This window comes from Eucalyptus grandis, chromosome 7, assembly GCF_016545825.1.
Source record: "Eucalyptus grandis isolate ANBG69807.140 chromosome 7, ASM1654582v1, whole genome shotgun sequence".
Lineage (NCBI taxonomy): Eukaryota > Viridiplantae > Streptophyta > Magnoliopsida > Myrtales > Myrtaceae > Eucalyptus > Eucalyptus grandis.
The window spans coordinates 45,467,901-45,478,773 of record NC_052618.1 but is presented as its reverse complement, the minus strand read 5'-3'; the positions used below and the strand labels follow the sequence as shown (position 1 = coordinate 45,478,773).

Below are 10,873 nucleotides of genomic sequence, written 5' to 3'. Positions count from 1 at the left end.
AACAAACCAAGGCTTACATACATCAACCGGATCCAGGGCCTATGCACCAAAAATGGGTCAGAATCTATGAGCATCAAAAGAGGGTTAGCCTACACAGCACAAATCAGTCCGCCCAAAAAGGAAAAGGCACAATCCTAGGACTATTGGTCGTCCCCATTCGTCGACCCTACATCCTCAGGATCAGTCACCCAGGAGGCCGGGGGCGAAGCGTTGATCACTCGACCATCAGGATGATCCGCTACACCTTCTCCCAAAATGGCAGTCATCACCGCCGGTGGAATGTCCATCTTTGTCAAGGGGGCCAATCCTAACACCGTCCGTCTGGTACGAAAACCAAGCCCTAAAAAAGTAAGGTACTCTATTATCCACGTTCACCTCGACCCAAATGGTGGTCCTCAACCGATAGACCCAGGGGCTCCCGGGGTCAGGAGTACCCTTAGTCGTCGGGTCAATCTCCGTCGGGGGCCATTCATCTCCGGGGTCTCGCCATCTACGGTCCTGTAATATTTTTCCCCAAACTGGGATGAGACTTTGTCTCAGCAAGTTCACCCCTCCTAAACCCCTATTAGAAAGTAAATACGCCCCAAAGCAGCTTAGCCACAACATCAAGAAGACTTACCTCGTCTTAGCCCTCATCTGCAAGTTAGCACGGTTTATATAATCCAACCACGTGTAATTCTAATAACTCAACAATGAATATACAATCACATCATCATCACAGCTCAATCAGGGGATCGTCTCAGCGATCAATCGACTCGGTCGATTACATGTCATTCTAGTGAATCAATTACTACTTCCAATCTCGACCCTATAGGAAGACTTAATAACCAGTGGCAATCACGGCCTCACTCGGCACGACCTTTAATTAGGTGGTCCGTCACGGCCTCACTGGGCACGACCTCTCATAGGTGGTCCATCCCGGCCTCACTAGGCACGACCTCTCATAGGTGGTCCATCACGACCTCACTAGGCACGACCTCTAATAGGTGGTCAATCACGGCCCCATTAGGCACGACCTCTCTTAGGTGGTTCATCGCGGCCTTATTAGGCACGACCTCTCATAGGTGGTCCATCCCGGCCTCACTAGGCACGACCTCCAATCGGTGGTTAATCACGGCCTCGCTAGGCACGACCTCTAATAGGTGGTTAATCACGGCCAATCTCCCATCAATTCCCACATTTAGGGTTTTCTAAAGAATCCCTATTTATCACAATCACACTCCAATTGCCACATTCAATCATCAAATTCAAATTATAAATACACAGCGGCGATCGGCACGAAATTCTAAGAATTTAGGGTCCCAAAATAATTTTTCGGAATTTATTAAATAATTAAATTTATTCCGAAAATTAATATAATAATAATATCCATATTTTCACGATACACGCTCAATTTATAATATCCAATCATCAATTTCAAAATCCGACAACGCAGCGGCACTCGGCACGAAATTCTTAGCAACGGGGTCAAAATAAATTTTCGATTTTTTTTTTTTTTCAAATAATATTTTTAATGACTTTCGAATAAGATATATTATTAAATAATCCAAAATTTCGAAGCATTTATTTAAATCATAAATAAACTCCTTTAAGTCACATCGAGGTTTATTTTAAAAATAAACATACTTAACCATTAAACTAAACACACTTTACCTTAATCAATCACCTTAATATAATCCACTACTAATTAAGCCAATCTATCCACCTAATCTCAATCAACTTAAGCTAAACATACTTAGGGCATCATTATCTCGCTAATCGCGGATTAGTGAGGTAAACTCACCGGAATCGCTTTCCGACGGGTCTCCGGCGAAGAGCACGCCGGCGACGCCGACGACAAACCTACAGCGATCAAGACCAAATGAGCACTAAAAGGGACCAAACCGAGCTTAAAAGGAGCTGGTTCTTGCTGGTTTTTCCAGCAACTAACCGAGCTTGGAAGGGGACGGAACGGTGGCTGAACGGGCGGAGGAAGACCGGCGGAGGCGGCTAGGACTCGGGACGGAAGCTCACGGCGACGGACGGCGGCGGGCGGGCGACGAACGGCGACCAGCAGCTCGGGCGAGGAGACGACGGCGACGGAGACGCGACGAACTCGCACCCGGGGCCTCACACACGGACGCGGCGGCGGCGGCGGCGTGCGACGGCGGCGGCGGAGACGCGACGAAGGGCGGACGGAGCTCGGCGGTTCCACTGGTTTTTCTAACGCACACTTCTCTCCCTCTCCTCCAAATTCGAATTCCCCTTCCCTAGAGGTTGAAGATGAAGTGGATGGGACATCCCCACTTTTGGTGAGCTAGTGGCTTGTGACACTTGTCAAGCTCTCCTAATTTTGGCCTCCCACCATGACATCACCCTGGCCGATGTCACTCTCTCACTAACTCAAATCTTCACAACATCTTCCAATAGGTCCAATTCATTTTCCGTTGGGGTCCAAGTTCTTGCACATTTAATTATTTCAATTTCCATCAATTCTCTTCCAATTGAGTCCAAATCAAAGTCCATAAATTAATCCAATGATCCTACTAAGGTATGTGACATGACCGGCTTCCAACTTCTAAGTTCAATCCCAATTTTTACGGTTGAATTCAATCCGGTGCAATTTCGGCTCGCCTAATCCATTGAGTAGCTTTTGGGGAAATTTTCTTGCATTCGACCCGAGGGTGATCAGTCCCCAAGTCTGACGCGGTAAAATTCCTTAATTACTTCACTCAATAAACTAGTTCCCTCGTGAGTGGCCAACTCTAAGAGACGAACTACATGCACGGATGAATTGCCCGACTCAATTGACTGAAAATAAAATTGAGAAAAATCGGGATGTCACACTCTTTGGGATGAAAATAGATTGAAAAGATTATACTGAAATTTGGTGTAAATTGAATTGAAAAAATTGAAAAATTTAGAATTAAATTGATATATAATAGATTCATGATTGATTGGATAATTTTTCCACTTGAAAGTGGATAATTGAAACAATGAATTCAATCAAATCTTGCGTCTCCATAAACTTAAGAAAGGGGGAAAAATCTGTTCGAACCAATCCCATTCTCTTTAGATTGCACCTTGCACCCTCTAATTTCCAAACCTACATATCTTACTCTCCAATTTGTGTATTTTGTCTAATTTCTCCTAATGGTAATCTTGAATAAGACCATACCACCTGAATTCTCAACAGCGTAAATCCTCATTATACTGCGCATAAGGTATCAAAGGTCTAGATTACCTGAAAGTATAGCCAATTCACATTTAAACCATAGTTTTGGCGAAAATTCAAATTTTCGCATAGGCAGTCTTGTGGGTGATTATGATTTACTTAAGGACATATGATTGCATATTTCCAGAGATCACTGCATTTTCTATTGGCATATGATAAGACCACGAGAGGAAATCAAGATACCCATCAATGATGCATCGAACAAGAATTCTCGCTACATTTCGGGGAGGGAAATTTGAAAAAAAGTCATCAACTTATTATATTTATACCAATTCAGGTATAAACTTTTCAGTTTGGCTAAATTAATTTTGAACTTTTTGATAATTTGCCAACATAATTCTTCCAAATAATTTTGGCTAGAAATCCACAGATGCAGATGCCGACCATGCCAGCTGTCATACATGGCATGGCCGACATTGACGTAGACACTTTTTATAATTTTTTTAAATTTTTTTGAAAGCTTTTCATAAATTTTTAAATTTTTTTCTTCTGTTTATTTTCTTTTTCTTGAGTGAGGGTCTTAGTGTTGGCCCAGTAGTTGGCGAGCGTTGCCTCGTTTGGCTTAAAATAATAAAACGTAAATGAAAAGACAAAAAATATAATGATAAATTTTTATAATTTATTGAATTATTTAAAAAAATTTATAAAAATTGTCTACGTTAGGATCAGTCATTTTATGTGGCACTACTTGCATTAAGATTAGGGATTCTAGTAAAAAATATCAGAAATGACTATATTGGTAAATCATCAAGAGATTTATGACTAAATTAGCTAAATTAAAAGATTATGAATTGAATTGGCACAAGTCCCGTAAGTTTAGAATTTGTTTGATAATTTGGCCATTTCTGGATGTCCATGAAAACCCACTGAAAGTGGCTGACAGAATCGAGACACAGCTTTACGGAAAAGATATTGTGATGTAGCTTTTATAGTTAAAGGACTCAAGTCCAGAAAATTGAGAAATAGAAGTCGCACAAAGCACTTGACAAGCCTCATAAACCAATTAAATCCAGTTTTTTTGGCATGTACAGGAGGTCCTAATCTGGAGCAGCTTGCTTGCGATTAGTGAAAATTGTATAGGGGATTGCCTATCCTCGATTGAAAGTGCAACTCATATAGGTAATTCATCTCAATTGTTACCTTGAATTCTCGATTCGCCATTGCATGGTGCCCAGCATGTGTAAGCTGCACCTTTAATTGTGTGCATATTATTCTACAACTGCGTAAATTGACCCACTTCTTCGGTCCATCATTGTCGCTCATGCTCGTCCCATTAGAATTCACAACCTCGAGGATTAGAATTTCCCACCTGACTTTCGTAGGAAGGTTGATGCTTTTTGTGCAGTTTTTGGGCTGTTTAGCTACTTCATTTAGATTTTTAGCTTGTGTCGGCCCAATCAACTGAGTGACAAAACCCGTTGGGAATCGGACACCATTGGAGGAAAAACCAAAATGTCCTTTCTGCTTTGCACAATCAAAAGGAGACTAATAATTTGAAAGACGAACGAAAAGACGAGTCTTGCAGAATTGAGAGGGCACATATTCCATTTATTGAGGGCCACACTGTTATTAAACTGTCGTAGTTGCCCTCCTGTAAGAAGGACACATTGATAACTAAATTAGATGATTAAAAGGTTATAGACTTCGCAAGATCAAGCGTTTAACCAAATTGTGGCCAAACTTTTCTAGAATTAGCATTTTCTTCCAAAAGAATGAGCTAAAATTATGTCTAATGAAAATAACACGAAAGTTAAGAGATCTTGCAATTCAAGACAAATATGAGAACAAAATGTTACTATTACACTCATCGAGAAAATATAAGGATACTTGGAATTTACATAATTTAGCTTAAAAGTCAATAACTATTTCATGGAGAGAAATGGTGTCAAAAAATTCATTATGAATCATTAAAGTTAGCATTTTCTTCTAAGAAATTGAACTTTGACACTCAGATTATGTGTAATGAAAATGAAGCGGAAATTAAGGATCTTGCAATGCAAGATGTATATGAAGAAGATATTACTATGGTAGTCAATGAGAAACCACAAGGACTCAAATTATGTGTAATGAAAATAACGCGGAACTTTCACGCTAGTGACCGCGTCCTCGATGGTCTTTAAAATCACGTCCCTCCCGTTGTCATTCACGCTTCATCTAAGATTGGAACTAGTTCTTTCGTTTCTCTGTCCTTATCACCCTTCGTTTTTTCACTGGCTGCCTGCATATCAATCCCCAAAGCCAAGCGGATATCCGAAACTCCGCATCATCTCTTCACCCCCCACAGCCCACCAGCATGAGCTTAACCAATCCCAGCAATGTCGAAGAACACCCATGGAGCACCGGTCTCTGTGACTGCTGCGGCGACATCAAAAGCTGTAACAAGAAATCTGTTTATATTGCCAGCTTCTTCTTCTTTCTCGTTCTTTCTCTTCCACGAATCAAGGAAAAAATCCAGGCAACTCCATTCCATGTTGCTTGCAGGCTGCATCACCTTCTGGTGCCCATGCATCACCTTCGGACAGATATTAGAGATTCTGGACAAGGGGGAAACTTGTGAGTATATAACTTCTGTATACGTGTCCACAAATATGTCTGATGATCGCTTCATACTGTTGCCATTTTGCACTCGGATTATACTTCAGGTACACGGTTATTTTTCGAATAAGTCCTTGGGATAGGTGGAGTTTCGTCTAATGATAATGTTCGGGACAAACTGTAATAATATCGGGTCACAAATCAAGCCTGCGCAAGAAGAACTTGAGTCACAGTCCACAGAGCAAGCAGAGCCAATTAATTACAGTTCAACCGTGGACATGTGATGTCGAATTTTATGGACTTATCCCGATTCTGGATTTGACAACCTATGTAGAAAACATAGGAGATTAGTTTTCCCTGTAGGAACGGCTAATTAATAACTGGAAAACTAACAAAGTCTAATTACATATTCGCACTTACTTATCCGACCTTGGATTGCAGCTTGCGTCATGAACTGTGCAATCTACACGCTGATCTACTTGCTGACTTCGTGCGCATGCCTCTATTCATGCTGCTACCGAACCAAACTGAGACGAGATTTCGGGTTGAAGGAGGATCCGTGCAACGACTGCTTAGTCCACTGCTGCTGCATGTACTGCGCGCTTTGTCAAGAGTACCGAGAGCTCAAGAGCCGCGGATTCAACGTGGAGAAGGGTAAAAACCCATTTCTCTCCAACAACTTCGTGTCGGCTAGCTTCCAAAATAGTGTACATACTAGTCCAAGTATTGATTAAGTAATGACTTAAAATGGTTGGATTCGTGTGTAGGATGGGCAGGAAACGCGAGCCAACATGGAGAAGTGGCAATGGCTCCAAAGGTGGAAGGCGGCATGAGGCGCTAGAGTCCCGTGCTTGATTTAAGGGCAACGTGTTATTTCGACCAAGAGTATAATTCTCTTTCCTCTACTTGATTATGCAAGTGAACTTGTTTCTCATATGTCATGTATTATTCTTATTTTGTGTGATAGGTAAAGTCCGAGCCCAGCTCCTGATTGTATTATCAAGTTTGATTAACAATGTACAATAAAACGTTTATGGTGAGTATGAGTTTTCAACTTATAAATCCTTTGATAGCATGGTTCAATGTGTGATTCTTTCTGTTCGTTCCGTCTTTGTGTTGAGGGAATAATAATTGACTTGTCATCGTCACTCTCCTTCTAAGAGATAAATAGTACCAAAACTCCATAACATATAGGGTCGGTTTCTCTATTTATTTATCGCAACGTCTTGCCCAGCTTTGAATCTTCCACATCGACAAATGACTCTTTGCTCTCATCCGTCAATTGAATTGAGTGCAAATGGTCAAGTTTTTAAAAGAATTATCAATTGTAATATCTGGGAGTTAAATGCAAAAGTATAACTCCATTTGTTTTGCGAAAAATGTGATATTTCTAAAAAATATATTTTGGGGAAGCCATTTTCTAGCAAAACAATAATATTTTTCAATATTTGGCTAATACCTGAAAAATGAACTGGAAAACATTTTCCTTTGTTCATTCCATTGTTTTCCATGTACAATTAAACACTCCAAACCAAAACTCAACACAACTCTTCTCCAAAACTCAGTACTCATTAGTGTAATACATATATTTGTTAGGGTTCAATGTATAATCATAAGGAAATAGAGAGTAAATGCGAGAAAGAGAATTCGAAACACAAGATTATCTCGGTTCATCCTTAGACTAAAGCTACATCTAGCAAAGAATTCGAGCAAGTTCTCATGCCATCCTGTCGATAGGGAATATGAACCATAACCCATCAATATTATCATGTATTTTTATACCAATCAAATATTGGTTCGTATTTACATGAATCAAACAATTGAGCTCGTGTACTCTAGAACTATATATGTACCATTTATACTAAGAACATTGGACACACAAGCGTCTTGGACCACCACAAAATTTCCATCATCAATTGCCAACCATCACATATACACGACCAAAGCCATTATGAGCATTCACAATACAAAAGTGGAAAGGAAATCAAAATGAGAGAAATCATAGCAAAAGTGAATCTACAAATAACAATTTGGAAACCTAATTCTATTTAGGAAAATCTGCCATCGCAACAACAATCATGCACCGGACCACAAAAGGCCACCTCTCGGACTTCCACTCCTAGACATCGAGCAACTCAAGCCACTAACCTTAACGAACGAAGCATCCAAGTACAACAAACAAGCTAGACTAACAATACCTCGCAAAAATCAGAGCAACATAAATGACAGCCGCTAACTCAGCAAGACTCGCATTAATCTTCATCCCCTCTATCAACTTTTCCCACATCAATAAAGGCCATCGAACGACAACACCATAATATAAAAATTCTTAAAAATACTGACAAAGCGACACCCGGTAAAAAAGGTCAAAAAGTCGAAAATCAGGACAAACGACAATCACCTATGCGGCGAAAATGTGACAATTTCTTGTAGAGTGATGGTCGGGACCCAGATTTCTACAATGTCATGTAAATTACGCTCAATCCACACAAATCCAATTCCTAGAAAATGCCTCGAAAGCACGCATGCACTCCCACGCACCATCCATCCGACGGAACCTCACCTTCATGCTCTGGTACGAGAGGAGCTGCAGCGGGCCGACGATGAGGAACAACATCTTCATGACGTCCTTGTAGCACTTGAAAATCTTGGAGGCGAGCTGGACCTTGGGCTGGATTTTGAAGCGGTTGAAGCCGGCAGGGCGCGCAAGCTCCAAGAGCACGACGGGGAGTGGGACGAGGGACAAGATGAGGATGTGGAAGAAAATGCTGTGGCTGTAGAGGAAGTAATGGGACTTGGCGGTGAAGTACTCGAACCAAAGGGGGCTAGGGCTGTGTGTGAGATAAGATGAGTGCGAGATAAGAGAGAGTAACTAGGGAAAATGTTTTTTGGCTTTCCGTTGATGGAAGTTGTTTTTCTGCCAAACAAATTAAGCCCTAAACTCATAAAAATTTCCCCATTTCATATGGAACTCGGACATAATAATTTCGAATTTCAATACATATAGGGCATGGTTGCATTGGCGGACCTAGGAGGCTTGTGGTAGCCTTTGCTAAGGATAAGCGGTCCTAGGTATATCCTAGAACTTGGAACTGGATTAGTTCCCTCCAATCCAATTTTCAAATTTCCAATTTTATCCAGGAACCACACTCACCTCTTGCCTCCGCTCCTTCTAGGTTGAAATATTTGGTCTATATGTTATTTAAATTAAATATATGTCTTACCGTCTAATCTCAAATTATCGGTTCGCCATTTTATGCACAAAGTTTGTCTACACTTTTGCAACATGTGTATATGATTCTATAATTGCATGACTCGCATAGAAGGTTAAGTGGTCGACGGCCACAGCTAGCTTTCTCCTTCGATCCATCATTGTCGCTCGTGCTCGCATGGCAATTCACATCCTCATGTATTAGAATTTTCCACGATGACTTGAGAAGGTAGTTTGAGACCTTTATGCATAGTTTTTTGGGCTCTTTAACAACTCTTCTGGATATTTGGTATGTGTCAGGCTACGAGAGTGACAAAACATGTTGTGAATTGGACAGGAAAAAAACCAAAATGTCTTTTTGCTCTGAAAAATCAACAAGAGACTCGAAATTCATGCAAAAAAGGGCGTTTGATAACAACATGGTAGAGTTTTACGTTTCAAAGTTTTGTAGATGAATTTTCCTATTTGGTATCGTATGTGAGGTGCAAGTGTGTGATGTATATCTTCTTGCTTGGAAGAAAGGATGGAAACTGCGTGGCCAGTCCCGCTCGCGGGGTCAACGGTCTCGTCTTATCTTACAATATCTCGTAAAGAACTCACTCGAAATAATCACTTCAAAATTTTTCGCGTAAGCACCACGTCCTCAATTCAATGGTCGTAAGAATTACGTCTGTCCCATAGTCATTCACGCTTCCATCTGGAGGGCAACTAGCTTTTGTTTTTCGTCCTTCTTCACCCTTCGTTTTTCACCGGGTGCCTGCACATCAATCCCCAAAGTGAAGCGGATATCCGAAACTCTGCATTATCTTTTCACCACCCGCAGCCCACCAGCACGAGCTCAACCAGACCCCACGATGGGCAAGAACAGCCTTGGAGCGCTGGCCTCTGCGGCTGCTTCGATGACATCAAAATCTGTAACAGAAATCTGTCTATATTCCCAGCTTCTTCCTCTGCTTTTCTCTTCCACGTATCAAGTGATAGAAGAATGCAACTCCAGTTCCGTGTTGCTTGCAGGCTGCATCACCTATTGGTGCCCATACATCACCTTTCGACAGAAATCATAGATCGTGGACAAAGGGGCGACATGTGAGTACATATTTTCTGTATACGTGTCCGCAAATATGTCTGAGGATCGCTCCATATTATTGTCATTTTGCACTCAGATTATGCTTCAAGTACATGGTTATTTTTAGAATAAATCCCTGATATAGGCCGAGTTTTGTTTAATCGTGAACGTTGATAATGCTAGTACGAGTACCTAGAGGGGGGGTGAATAGGTTTATGAAAATTTTCTTGTAGTTTGCGCAATACTTAAACAGATGAAGGATTAAAAATCAATCGTAAGACTGAGTAAAGGAAAGAGAGAATTAAACACGAGGTTTATAGTGGTTCGGCTTGATTCAAGCCTACGTCACTCTTACGCGACAGCCGATTGGCTGGATTCCACTATGAACAAAGAGATGTTACGGTGTTGATCTTCCTTGATTTCTCGATGTAGATGATCTACTACACTCGCTCAAGGTATCACCAAGTACAACCACTCTCTGTGTATACAATTTCTTTCAGCTGTCTCGACTAACAATCAAGGTTCTTCGGACTACGGAATTTATCTATCGATCACACACTTAGAACAACTAGAACGTCTTCCTTTTATACTCCTTTATGCCATCATAGCCGTTGGCACTTACCAAAGGAATTCCTCCAATCTACCCGTTGGACGGAATCAATTAAGAAGATCATCCGAGCTATTTAAGGAATCGATGATAGCCCATCAATCTGTTCGCCCATACAATCAGGATTTTGGTTTCCAAGAATAGAACATTCCAAGAATGTTTCGTCGACCATCAGATCTTCAATTGATCTTAGATAAGAATCAAAAGAATCCGAAATGATTATCCAACCAAGGGATCTAT

General features: G+C 41.0%; 1 protein-coding gene across 1 annotated transcript; it reads left to right on the top strand.

The window, feature by feature from the left end:
* Positions 1-5,507: 5,507 nt before the first annotated feature.
* On the top strand, positions 5,508-6,590 carry LOC120296175 (protein PLANT CADMIUM RESISTANCE 2-like). Its single transcript, XM_039317855.1, has 4 exons — positions 5,508-5,589; positions 5,696-5,767; positions 6,191-6,403; positions 6,517-6,590. The coding sequence occupies exons 1-4, from the start codon at positions 5,508-5,510 to the stop codon at positions 6,588-6,590; spliced, it is 441 nt and encodes a 146-aa protein (XP_039173789.1).
* Positions 6,591-10,873: the final 4,283 nt, after the last annotated feature.